General features: G+C 39.8%; 1 protein-coding gene across 1 annotated transcript in view; it reads left to right on the forward strand.

Annotated features, from left to right (window-relative positions):
* The window catches only part of COL19A1 (collagen type XIX alpha 1 chain), a 331895-nt gene that overhangs the window by 150345 nt on the left and 167511 nt on the right, over positions 1-14039 (forward strand). Inside the window, exon 13 of the mRNA XM_054569553.1 lies at positions 1354-1407. Within this exon, the coding sequence (XP_054425528.1) occupies positions 1354-1407 (54 nt within the window). The remainder of the gene's footprint in view (positions 1-1353; positions 1408-14039) is intronic.

Genomic DNA, 14039 nt, shown 5'->3' on the forward strand with positions numbered 1-14039 from the left:
GCACATTTTTATCCTGTATATATATTGCATATATTTCTTATATTCTAGCAATCAAGGTCCTTTTACTTCAACCCTGTGTTTTCATATAGTAATAATACATGGTCTTAGATGATTGGGACTGCACGTGGGTAATTCTACTTGTAGAGTATATAATGTATTAACTCTTAAAACCAGGTGCGTGGTTTTCTTTCTTTCTTTATTTTTTGCAAAGAAGAATGTGTTTATTTTAGAAAAGAAATGAATGAAGAACAACACAATATATGATGAAGAGAATAAAGGCCACCTCAGTGACACAAAGCAGAGACTACTACTACCATTACACACACATATGCACACACACGTAGTGTGATGTGATAGACTTTGGGACTTAAATGAGTTCTTTCTATATAATAACGTACTCTTTTATTTTTAAGCACTGTACTGATTATACAGATAATACATGTTTACTGTTTTTAAAAATGAAAAGCATTGAAGAGTATAGTGAAGGAAAAAATTGCTGGTAATCAGAGGATGCATAGATTAACCACTTTTATTGTTTGGGTTGTTTTCTTCCAGTATTATTGCTAAGACCACAGTAAGTAGATAAGTAAACAGGCATTAAAAAATTAATTATAGATCTATGATATACAGGGCTTGCCAATAAAAGTATATGCCTTCCAGATGGTAATAAATGTCACTCTAGGTGTGTCAACAATGGTCTAGTGGCCATTTAGAACATTTGTAACTTTAAAGTAATAAAAACCAGTACTGGTTAACATTTATTCACTGAATTTGTCAATCCAATAATTGTACCTAACTTTCTACATCATGAGAATTTTCCTATAGTTTAAAATAAAAGTCATAAACATGGTTTTAATGGCTGATCATATTCCATTGTATCAATACACCATATTTTAAAAAGTTTTTGGACACTTAAAATGTTTCTCTTTTTTATTACTATAATATAATGGCAGTACAACTGTATATTTTGGTGCCTAAAACTTTTCATCTCTGATTATTTTCTTATGATACATTCTTAGAAGTGAAATCACAGAGCCAAATGAAATGAATAGGTTTAAGATCCTTGATACACATTGTCATATGGCCCTCCAGAAACTTCCCTGTTTCTTATAGAAGCAAATAAATAATCCTTGTTTTGTTTATACTCTAATCATTTTTATGCAGCTTTTCTTTGAAACTTTAAACCTCTCTTTGGTTCTAGAATTCAGAATTTTTTTTAAATGTTTCTTTCCAGGGATTAGCTAAGTAATCACATCGTTACAAATACCCACGTGATGTAACTCTTCTGTTTTTTTTTCTTAGTAAAGGTTCTTATGTATAATATTTTTCATTGTTTAAATTATTTCTTTCTAGGGTGAACAAGGAGAAAAAGGAGATCCAGGTCTGGCTGGCATTAATGGACAAGATGTAAGCCTAACTCTCTTTTTTCTAACAGTCTTTACATTTTGCCACTGAAATACTCTGGCTATATAACGCTACTAAGATTGAGCTATAAGAATCAAGGTAATTTTTCACCTGGCTCTGTAGAAGCACAGTGTTTTTAATTTTACTGCAGGTAGTTCCGTGACTTTATACACAGTTGACCCTTGAACAATGTGGGGATTAGGGGTGCTGAACCCTGCACAGTCAAAAATTTGCATATAACTTTTGACTCCCCCCAAACTTAGTTGGTTCCAGGGCCCACATCAGCCCTGCTCCCACCTCACCCCTATGAATACCGATATCCCCGGATGCTCAAGTATGAAGTATAAAATGGCATAGATCAATGCATACAGCCAGCCCTCCGCATTTGCATACTCCCAAGCACCGATCAGAAACAGTGCAGGTGTTTATTGAAAACAGTCCGTGTATAAATGGACCCGTGTAGTCCAAACTCGTGTTGTTCAAGGATCAACTGTATTTTATACTTGTCATCCTCAACAATCCTTTCTTCCTTGTTGATTCTGGCTTGCATTTTTTTTCTAGTCTTCCTTTCTCTGTCTTTTTTCTTCTTATATTCTGCTGTGGCCTGTGTTCTTACCCAGGGTTCACTTTTTATCCCACCCCAAATCTCTGTCTACTGAGGGGTCTTTATAAGTAGGATCACAGTGATGACCAGACAGGGAAGAAAGGAAGAGGAATGTGAATCTGTATCCGCACCTTCCACTGCACGTAGTGCCTCAACTTCATAGATATTCTTGCCCGTAGCATCCTCCAATCCTATTATCTCCTCCCCTTCCCCTTAGGAAAGCTATCCCCTGGAGCTTTATTTGATTCTTATGATGACATTTGAAGGATAACCTAAATCTGGGTTGCCCTCTGAAATGTAGGTTAATCTTATTTCAGGTCATCAAATTCACCATTTACTATAGATACACTAACTTTACTGGGGAAAATCTCCACAGTGAGAATCGGTTTCCCCCACAATTTCCTTTTTTCACTTCCATGAAAAGGATTTGAAAGGTTCTGAAGGACCACACCACTTGCTTTATGGATAAAAGAATAACAAAGCTAGAGCTGATTACTTAATGCTATAGAGGTATTATGAAACCCATCTTGTGTGTGGCGGATTATTACAGTGAGAAGGAAGACTGATCATTACAATCCTTAGGGCTTTTGGACAAAGTAAAAGGGATGCCAGAGTGGAGAATGGCTCCAAAAGGAAAATACCCCAAGAGTTAACCTTAGTAGTTAATACTGGCGTGAAGCCTGACCCTCCACCCCACCACAGCATTACTCATATTTTCTTCTTAAGAAGCCGCATTCACATCTTTAGCTTGACCCTCATTCTTTTTCCTCCCTCCTTTAAAGCCATGTTTATACACTAGAGAATGGAAACTAGTACTAATGGCTTATAGGAAGAGGAGCCTCTGCATCTTCTCCACCTCCTTACCATATACCAGGACATGAAGTATCACAGCCATGGGCCCATACATTTAAATAGAACCTGTGATCCACTTCCCAACTCCCATCACTGGAGGTACATGGTGTAGTACAAGTTCTGGAGCGGAAAGCCAGAGCCCACCTGGTTTGTAAAGTGATGAACTATGAATAGATTCTAAAGTCTGCACAACTGTGATTTTCTGCAAAGAGATTATTAAGATTACGAATTTGAAAAGTATGATGAAATTGAAAGCATTCATTCAGGTTTCTGGAATTCTGCTATATTTGAGGCACTGTAAGAAAAATAAAACAGAAATACAGCTGGAGCCGCAGAATGGAAAGTACTGTATGTGGGGATGTTTGTCCTGCCTCCTCTGAACAGAGGGGAGATGTGGTCCAAGCTGTGTTAAATGAAGATTTGTTTTACAGTGTGTTCCGTAAAACAGACAGAGTTGGGGCCTTTGCCTCTTTGTTTTTTTCTTCTCTTATACTATTCACGAAACCAGAGAACTGTTCTTGAAATCTCCAGTATTTAGTAAGTGTTTAGAAGTGAGTAAGTTCTCAATAATTATTTGCTTAGGTTTCATTTTAAAAACCAAGAGATTATTATAATAGTCTAAAATATAAGTAATTAGAGCCTGAACTCGGATAACAGGGAGGGAAGGGAAGGCGCACAGGGCGATAACTGCATACCTGAGATACTCACATATGCAGCTTGACACCTGATTGCAGAGAAAACTCAAAAATAGCCCAAGGTTTTGACAGTTCATTATGGAAAGGATATTATCTTGTACAAAATGTAGGAGTGTTGAAAGAAATTAACTATATTGCTGCAAAAGATAACCAAGCTACCTATATGTGGACTCTCTGAGATAGAGGAGCAAAGCGAATATTTTTTAAGAGTTTATTAAGGTAGTGTTAGAATGGAAATAGAGGAAGGATTTTCACAAATACTAGAATAAAACTAGAAGGAGACTTGAGGGTTTGGAACTTGAAATATATTCATATTAACTTAGAGGTTTGGAAATAATTTTAAGGGGTCTGAAAGTAAGGCAACTTGGCTTTGTAGAATTAATGAATTGATATGCAAATGTTTTTGCGTGCCCGTTACATCCCCAAACACTCCAGCAGCTATTGTGTGAGTCCCAAATCTGACTAGGCCAACTTGTGGAGAGAGCCCACAGCCTAGTGAGCGCGGGGACCTTTCCTCTTCGAGGAGGGTCTTGGAAATGTCCTTCACGTGCCCTGAGTCACAGGGTGTTATTTCTTTAGCATCATCATTATTTAATGTAGTTCATTAGGTACATCGTAAGGCATGACAAGGCACATTAACTGACATACTTCACTTGGTTACTTAATTTGTTTGTAGATGATATTATTTCTCTTAATTTGCCAAAGATATTTAGGAGTTATGACGAAGGTGAAATAAGAAAAGTAATGGAAGCTCTCCTCTTCCCCCTTTACTATCACTAGGAATGAAAAATCAAGTGCTCTGTTATTATATTATTGGTGGTGGTGGTGGTTTATTGTGCTATAGTCCATCATGTGTTTAATGAGATATTTGGAATTCGATCCTCACCTCAGCTTCATGGCCTAACTACCCTATTTCGGAGTCAAAATAAAGCTTGAGAATTAAGCAACTTCCTCTTAGAGAGTGGTAAAATCAGCATTTAACCCTTCATGTTTCACTGAAAAGTCTCTTTATTTTTGCACTAAATCACACCACACTTTTTATTTTCTATTTTTCAGTGTTAAAATAAACTGATCCAGCAAACTAAAATCATTCAGCATTTATAACAGTTTCCTCAACTTCAATAAGTACAGGTCCACATTCTTAGGGAATAAAGGGTATTTGTAATAGCTATTTCAATTTGAATTGAAGTCCAGCCTTGATGGGGATTATAACTTCAGAAATATTCTGTTAGACTGTGTAGCAAATCAACTCAATGGGCCAGCTCACTCCTCCTACTTTCCAAGTCAGAGAAAATTAGAAGAATTTAATATTCCTACTAAATGAATAGAAAGCCTTTTTATAGTCTTTTTTTTATTTTATTTTATTTTTTTTTAAATTAATTTATTTACTTTTTAAATACATTTGTCTCTGCCTTCCCCCCACCTCTTTCCCTTGCCCCCTCCCACCTTCCCTCCCTCAGCTCTTCCCCTTTGGTTTTGTCCATGAGTCCTTGCTGTATGTTCCTTGACTTTCCCCTTCCCTTCCCTTTCCCTGCCCCCCCCCTTCCCTCTTGTCTCTGTTGATTTCTTTTCCTTTCAGTGTTGCTAGTCATATTTTCCTTGCTTCTTTGCATTGTTGGTTAGGTTCCGCTTATAGGTGAGATCATATGGTATTTGTCTTTCGCCCCCTGGCTTATTTCGCTTAGCATGATGCTCTCCAGTTCCATCCATGCTGTCGCAAAGTTTAGTACTTCTTTTTCCCTTTCTGCTGCACAGTATTCCATTGTGTATATGTACCATTACTTTTTGATCCAGTCATCTACTGATGGGCATTTAGGTTGCTTCCAACACTTGGCTATTGTAAATTGTGCTGCTATGAACATTGGGGTACATAGGTTCTTTTGTATTGGCGTTTTGGTGTTCTCAGGGTATAGTCCCATCAGGGGAATCGCTGGATCAAAAGGCAGTTCCATTTTCAGCTTTTTGAGGAAATTCCACACTGCTTTCCATAGTGGCTGCACCAGTCTGCATTCCCACCAACAGTGGACTAGGGTTCCCTTTTCTCCAGAGCCTCTCCAGCACCTGTTGTTTGTGGATCTATTTATGATGGCCATTCTGACCAGTGTGAGGTGGTACCTCATGGTGGTTTTGATCTGCATTTCTCTGATGGCTAGTGATGCAGAGCATCCTTTCAAATGCCTCTGGGCCCTCTGTATCTCCTCCTTAGAAAAGCATCTGCCCAGGTCCTTTGCCCATTTTTTGATTGGATCGTTTGTCTTCTTGGAGTAAAGTTGAGTGAGTTCTTTGTATATCTTGGAGATCAAACCTCTATCTGATGTATCATTAGCAAATATATTTTCCCAAATGGTTGGCTCCCTTTTCATTTTGCTGATGTTTTCTTTAGCCGTGCAGAAGCTTCTTATTTTGATGAGGTCCCACTTGTTTATTCTTTCCTTTATGTCCCTTGCTTTAGGAGACATATCAGTGAAAAAATTGCTGCGTGGGATATCTGAGAGTTTCCTGCCAATGTTCTCCTCTAGGACTTCGATGGTGTTGCGACTTATATTTAAGTCTTTTATCCATCTTGAGTTTATTTTTGTGTATGGTGTCAGCTGATGATCCAATTTCAATTTTTTGCATGTAGCCATCCAGCTCTCCCAACACCATTTGTTGAAGAGGCTGTTATTGCCCCATTTTATGCTTCTGCCCCCTTTGTCGAATATTAGATGTCCATAGAGATCCGGGCTTATTTCTGGGCTTTCTATTCTGTTCCACTGGTCTATGGATCTGTTCTTGAGCCAGTACCAGATTGTTTTGAGTATAGTGGCTTTGTAGTAGAGTTTGATGTCCGGTATTGTGATCCCTCCTACTTTGTGTTTCTTTCTCAAAATTGCTGCGGCTATTCAAGGTCGTTTATGGTTCCATATAAATTTTTGAAATGTCTGTTCTATTTCTGTGAAATACATCATTGGTATCTTAATAGGGATTGCGTTGAATCTATAAATTGCTTTGGGTAGTATGGACATTTTAAGGATATTAATTCTTCCAATCCATGTGCACGGTATATGCTTCCATTTATTTGTGTCTTCCTTAATTTTGTTTTTCAATGTTGTATAGTTTTCTGCATACAGGTCTTTTGTGTCTTTGGTTAAATTTATCCCTAGTTACTTTATCTTTTTTCGTGCTATATCGAATGGTATATTTTTCCTGATTTCTTCTTCTTCTATTGCATTGCTGGTGTACAAAAACGCCTTTGATTTCTGAATGTTGACTTTGTATCCTGCTGTTTTGCCAAATTCACTTATTAGGTTGAGGAGTTTTTTGGTAGAGTCTACAGGGTTCTCTACGTACACTATCATGTCATCTGCAAACAATGATAGTTTTACTTCCTCCTTTCCTATTTGGATGCCTTTTATCTCTTTCTCTTGTCTGACTGCTGTGGCTAGGACTTCCAATACGATGTTGAAAAGAAGCGGTGAGAGCGGACATCCTTGTCGTGTTCCCGATCTTAGTGGGAAAGCTTTCAGTTTTTGCCCGTTGAGTATCATATTGGCTGTAGGTTTTTCATATATGGCCTTTATTACATTGAGGAATGCCCCATTTATTCCCATTTTGCTGAGTGTTTTGATCATAAATGGGTGCTGTACCTTGTCAAATGCTTTTTCTGCATCTATCGAGATGATCATGTGGTTTTTGTCTTTGCTTTGATTTATGTGGTGTATCACGTTTACTGATTTGCGTATATTGAACCATCCCTGCATCCCTGGGATGAATCCCACTTGATCGTGGTGGATAATCTTTTGAATGTATTGCTGGATGCGGTTTGCCAATATTTTGTTGAGGATTTTAGCATCTATGTTCATCAGTGAAATTGGCCTGTAGTTTTCTTTCTTTGTAGGGTCTTTATCTGGTTTTGGGATCAGGGTGATGCTGGCCTCATAGAAGGAGTCTGGCAGTCTTCCCTCCTCTTGGATTTTTTGGAATAGTCTGAGAAGGACAGGGGTTAGCTCTTCCTTAAATGTTTTGTAAAATTCTCCTGGGAAACCGTCTGGCCCTGGGCTTTTGTGTGCTGGGAGTTTCTTGATTACTGCTTCAATTTCCCCAGCTGTTATCGGTCTGTTCAAGCTTTCTGTTTCTTCCTCCTTCAGCGTTGGAAGATTATACTTTTCTAAAAATTTGTCCATTTCATCAAGATTTTCAAATTTCTTGGCATATAATTGTTCATAATACTTTCTGATGATCATTTGTATTTCTGTGGTATCAGTTGTTATTTCTCCTCTTTCATTTCTGATATTATTAATTTGGGTCCTCTCCCTTTTTTTCTTGATGAGTCTGCTTAAAGGCTTGTCAACTTTATGAATCTTTTCAAAGAACCAGCTTCTGGATTGGTTGATCCTCTGAATTGTTCTTTTTGTCTCTATGTCATTCAGTTCTGCTCTAATCTTGACTATTTCCTTCCTTCTACTTGCTCTGGGATTTATTTGTTGTTGTTTCTCCAGTTCTTCAAGTTGTAGTGTTAGGTCTTTTATTTGAAATGTTTCTATCTCTTTTAGGTAAGCCTGTATTGCTATGAACTTCCCTCTCAGGACCGCCTTTGCTGTGTCCCATAGGTTTTGGACAGTTGTCTGTTCATTTTCATTTGTTTCCAGAAATTTTTTGATTTCTCTCTTATCTCATTATTGACCCATTCATTGTTTAATAGTGTACTGTTCAGTCTCCATGAGTTTGCAAGTTTTTGAAGTTTCTCTTTGAGGTTGATTTCGAGTTTCAAGGCCTTGTGGTCTGAGAAAAAGTTTGGTATTATTTCAATTTTCCTGAATTTGCTGAGTCTTGCTTTGTGTCCTATCATGTGGTCTATCTTTGAAAAACTGCCATGAGCATTTGAAAAGAATGTGTATTTTTCTTCTTTGGGATGTAAGGTTCTATATATGTCAGTTAAGTCTCTTTGATTCAGTGTGTCATTCAGCGCCACGATATGTTTATTAATGTTTTGTTTGGAAGATCTGTCCATTTTTGACAGTGGGGTGTTGAAATCCCCTACTATCAGTGTGTTGCTATCTATATCTTTTTTGAAGTCATCCAACAATTTCCTTATAAACTTGGGGGCTCCTATATTGGGAGCATATAAGTTTACAATGTTGATGTCTTCTTGATAGATTCTTCCTTTAAGTATGATAAAGTGCCCCTCTGGGTCTCTCTTTATGGCCTTTGCTTTGAAATCGACTTTGTCTGATACAAGTATGGCAACGCCAGCCTTTTTCTCATGTCCATTTGCTTGGAATATTATTTTCCATCCCTTTACTTTCAATCTGTGTAGGTCTCTTGCTCTGAGGTGGGTCTCTTGTAGGCAGCATATGTGTGGGTCATGTTTTCTTATCCATTCAGCTACCCTGTGTCTTTTGATTGGGGCATTTAGTCCATTCACATTGAGAGATATTACTGATAGAAACTTACTCATCTTTTCTCTTTGTACTTGTGTTCCTCTCTGTCTCATTCTTTTCCTTCATCTGCTTAAACCAGTCCCCTTAGCATATCTTGGAGTGCTGGTTTGGTAGAGATGTATTCTTTTAGCTTTCTTTTGTCTGGGAAACTCCGTATTTCTCCTTCTATTTTAATGGAGAGCCTAGCTGGGTAGAGCAGCCTTGGCTGTAGGCCCTTGCTTTTCATGGCTTGGAATATTTGTTGCCATTCCCTTCTGGCTTGGAGTGTTTCTGTTGAGAAGTCAGCTCCTAGGCGTATCTGGGCCCCCTTGTATGTTACTTTCTCCTTCTCCCTTGCTGCCTTGAGGATTCTCTCTTTGTCTTTGACATTTGCCATTTTAATGATGATGTGTCTTGGAGTGGACCTCCTTGGGTCCTTCTTGAGTGGGGTCCTCTGTGCCTCCTGGATCCATGAGAGCCTTTCTCTCCCCAAATTAGGGAAATTTTCCATCATTACTTTTTCGAGGAGGTTCTCTATTCCTTGCTCCTCTTCTTCTCCTTCTGGTATCCCTATTATACGGATAATATTGCGTTTCAGGTTGTCCTGCATTTCCCTAAATGCTTCTTCATTCTTTTTGAGCCATTTTTCCATTTCTTGTTCTTTCTGGGAGCTTTTTTCTACCTTGTCTTCCATCTCACTGATTCGATCCTCAGCTTCATCCAGCCTGCTTTGGATTCCTTCTACTGTGTTCTTCAATTCAGAAATGGTATTCTTCATATCCTCTTGTGTCTTCTTGATAGTTTCTATGTCCTTTTCCAGGCTGATATAGTTTGCTGTAAGATCCTGATAGTTTCTCTGCAGTTTCTCATAGTTCTCTTTGAGCTGGCTGAGCTCATTGAGCTTCCTTAGAACCATTGTTTTAAATTCCATATCTGATAGTTCCCTTGCCTCTATTTCATTGAGCTCTCTCTGTGGGGAGTCCCCTTTTCCACTCATTTGGGGGGAACTTCTTTTTCTTCCCATTTTTGTGAGAGTCTGTTAAGTATTTTTGTCCTTTACTTTTCTTTCTGGGCTTGCCTCTGATGATGTCAGTTGTTGACCCTATAGGGCCTTGGGTTGTTTGTTTGAGCCTTTCAGGAGTCTAATGCCTGTGTCTGACTCCTGCTTGGAGCAGCTCTGTGACCCCTTCGGTCAGGGCTGGGCTATTTTTTGGGATCTCTCTGCGCTCTCACGAGAGCTCCTTGAGCGCGTTCCCAGCGCGGCAGGGTCCCCCACCTGCCTGGGCTCGCATGTGTTTGCCCCAGACCAAGGGGCTTATTTGCGACCTCCCGTACTCATCTGGCCTCCCTGGCACGCGAGCTTCGTGGCACTGGTCAGTTTAGGGTCTTCTATTTTGTGTTTTCCCCGCTTTTGGCTCTTTGGGTGCGTTGCTTGCCCTCGCCAAATGGGGACTACGGAAATGGGAGGAAATCAGCTCTAGGACTCTCCGGTTAATCCTGTTTCTGGTCTCTCCTCCAGGGACTCTGGGCAGCTCTACTTATTTTGTGGGCCGCTCTGCAATCGCGGCGGGTAGGTCAATTTACGCCTGCCCTTGCCCCTCTGTGCAATCCCTCGCAGGCCGTATGGGTGCCAGTCTGTGTGAGGCCTTGCCGGCAGGTGCAAGCGTTCGCCAGCCCGCGTGGGTCACACACACGCTCGCCAACCCTCGCCAGTCACTCGGCGCAAGTGTGCGCGCCTGCTCTGGGTGTTTTGGGGGTGTCTATGTTTGCTTTTCGGCTATTGGCTCTTTGGGGGTGTGGCCTCTTCCCGCACAATGGAGACTTCGGCAAGGAGAAGGAGTCGGGACTCTCCGGTTCCTCCTCCCGTTCTTTCCCCAATGCCTCCGTCTCCAGTCTCTCCTCAAGGCTCTCCCAGCCAGTCTGCACTCAGCCCCGTAGCTCACAGGCGTACAAGCTGTGTGCGGAGCGCACAAAAGGCAGGTTAATTGATTCCCTTATGCCTGAGCGAGATGGTAGCTGCAGAGTGGGAAGTGCGTTATCACCCGGGCTCCACCAGCCGCCGTGTCAGTTCTCTTCACAAAGTTTTCCTCACCAGTCTTTTCCCAGGCACCAGCCTACCCTGCTGCCGCCTCTACCCAGCGATCCAGGAGGGTGGCTGCCGCTGCAACTTTTGCGTTTGCCCTTTAAATGTCTTTTTGCATCCCCAGCCACCTGTCTCTGGCAGAGAGCGCCCCTAAGCTTTTTGGGGTTGCGTTTTGTCTGTATTTTCTCGGCTTTAGCTGCTGTAGTTTAGGGGTTCCTGTTTATGATTCAGACCCCGTTCCTCTCGGGGGGACGCTAACTGGCCGTTTCAATGTCCCTCTGGTGCCAGTGCCCGTGAGCACCCAGCCCACCCTCTCGAGCCTCCACCGCATTTCTCACCCATTGGGATGTGTGAGAGTCGAATCCGCTGTCCGCGGCACCAAGGCTCCTCTCCCACTATCGCTCCACTGCTTTCCAGGTGATTACTCCATTATTTAGTTGCAATTCCAGTTTGGTTTTGGGAGGAGGTCAGCGTGACTCCCTTTCACTCCTCCGCCATCTTTCTCTCTCCTTTTTATAGTCTTTATTCTTTCATATTACAGGTAATTTGATGTGAGTGTATCTTTGAATGATTCCTTCTGTGCCAGCTCTACCACAAAACATACAATCTCACTTCAGAAAGTGTAAACCTTATTTAAAAGGGAGGATGCACTTGTTCAGTCTTTCTCAAAAGGATACTGTTGGCACTTTGGGCAAGACATGGCTTTGCCATGTGGGACTGTGTTACAAGAGCAGAATGTTTAGCATCCTGGAGGCTCACCAACTAAATACCAGTAGCCGATATTAGTCATTAGGACAAAAAATTTTAAAAAAGTTTTTGATATCTTTTGAAGTTCATCCTTCTTGTGTGTGTGTGCGCACGCGCACATTTGTGTGTGTGTGTGTGTGTGTGTGTGTGTATGAACTGTGTATTGATCTTCAGGGTATTGCAGTATTAGACTAAAGGTATTGAACTAAACACATACAGTTTAAATAATGCATACGAAATATATAGTTTAAATAATGCATGCCAAGCATATTGAAACTGTCAAAATGAGTTGCTAGAATTTAGCCTTCAAAATACAAGACTCCAGCTTTACAGACATTCCAGTTTGTAATTAAATGATTTTGATTGTGACCTACTGTGGGATACATTCAGTAATGGCATCTTAGAACAGATGTGAGAGAGTCTTACAAAGCTGTTAACGTGACCTTTGAGGCCAGACAACCTGGGCTCAGATCCCAGCTCGGCCACTGCCTAGCTCTCATACTACGTGGTACATTGCTTACTCTTTCCTTTCTATAACTCAGTTTCTTCATTTGCACAATGGGGTTTTAACATTAATAGCACTTAACTCTTAGGCTTTTTTTAGGATTACAGGACATATCACATATAAAGCATGTAGAACAGTGCCTCACATACAGTAGAGCTATATAAACATTTGCTATTTTAAGAAACTGTATTAAATAAAACACCTTTATATCTAATAGAAATAGCTTTTAATTTATTTGTTTCTGTGAGGTTATGTAATCCTAGAAAAGTAGATTTCAGTCATTGAGTTTAGTTTCCTCATCTGCATCTTTACAAACACCTCTTATCAGAATTATAGCGTCTGATGTTTCTAAAATAATAATGCTAATCTCCTTGTACCAATGCAGTCAGTAACACTGAATACAAAAAGCACAAAGCTTAGAAATCAGCTGACAACAGCTGGTGCCATTGCTGGGGAATAAGATGCAGTCAGTGGAAGATGGGTAAAGAATTAATTGTTGGGTTAAAAATTTTAACAAATAACATTATTTTATGTCATCTTCTGATTTTTAAAGATACTATGTATCATGAGTAGGTCTCCCAATAAAAATTAATATCACAATCTACCTGCTTTTATAAATGTGGTTATAATTCTGTGCTTCAGCTTTCCTCTTGCCTTTGGAGGAGGTCCTGTCTCTGCATAACATGTACAAAATCAACTATTGTGCTTTTGAGAATCTTCATATACATGAATTTTATTGAGAATCTTGATAATAGATGCCTGTCTTATTCAATATTGAAGTTAGAGTCCGTTCCATTTGATTTCTTCTGCTTTATGGTGAGTGCTGTGTCTTTTTCTCCCCAGTACTCAATAACCATTGATAGCAGCACCAGTGTGACATGAGGAGAAACTAGCACTTGAAAAAGGCATTACTGATCTGTTGCTCAGAGCCTCCTATGACGCCATGACCTTAAAAACATTGTACTTTGTCACAGGAAGGCCTGAGTTACATGGGCCCACTTCGATGGCTACAAAAGTAGGAGCTTGACCAATGCAATACTTCTCAATTGCATTTTATCCTTCTGAGTTAAACCACAGTTGTTACTTATCCATCAATGTGAGAACAAAACTGAACAGAACAATCTATTATCCATTCAACTTGGACTTGAAAAGTAAAAGCAGCATTAAGTACCTACCCTGTGCTAAATGTTTTAACAATATATAATTCTCAGAACATGTCAAAGTAACTGTTATTCATATGTATTTTATAGGGAAGCTTAAATAACTTACTCAAGATTATTCATAAAATGCAACTCCTATTCTGACTCTTCTCAGCTCCCCCTCCTGTAGGCTCAGGCATCTCCGGGAACTGCTCTCCTCGCACTTCCTCTGTACTTCTGTAAGAGCAGCCAACATTCATATCCACTTATAATTAATTGTTTACGTTATTCCTCCTGTCCCCGCTTCCTGACCACAGTTGATTGAACTAGGATAGTTAGCTCAATCAATGGTCAGTAAGTTCCTTTCCAGAAATTGTAGTTAGGGTTAGTTTGTTAGGCAAGGTTAATCTATAAGTCAGGTTAGTGTGCTTCCTTCTATTTTTAAAAATAATATTTTCATATTCATATGTTCATAGAGATTAGTCTTACATATTTACAGATTTTTAATATTTGTTGAATAAATGGATACTTTGTATCTTTCTTAGTCATCTCTCTCTTCATGGATAGTGTAACATCAATAAGAAGAGAGGAAACCTCTTTTTAATGAATTT

The sequence above is a fragment of the Pteronotus mesoamericanus genome, unplaced genomic scaffold (assembly GCF_021234165.1).
Source record: "Pteronotus mesoamericanus isolate MK-2021 breed Mesoamerican mustached bat unplaced genomic scaffold, CSHL_Meso_final contig_20, whole genome shotgun sequence".
NCBI lineage: Eukaryota > Metazoa > Chordata > Mammalia > Chiroptera > Mormoopidae > Pteronotus > Pteronotus mesoamericanus.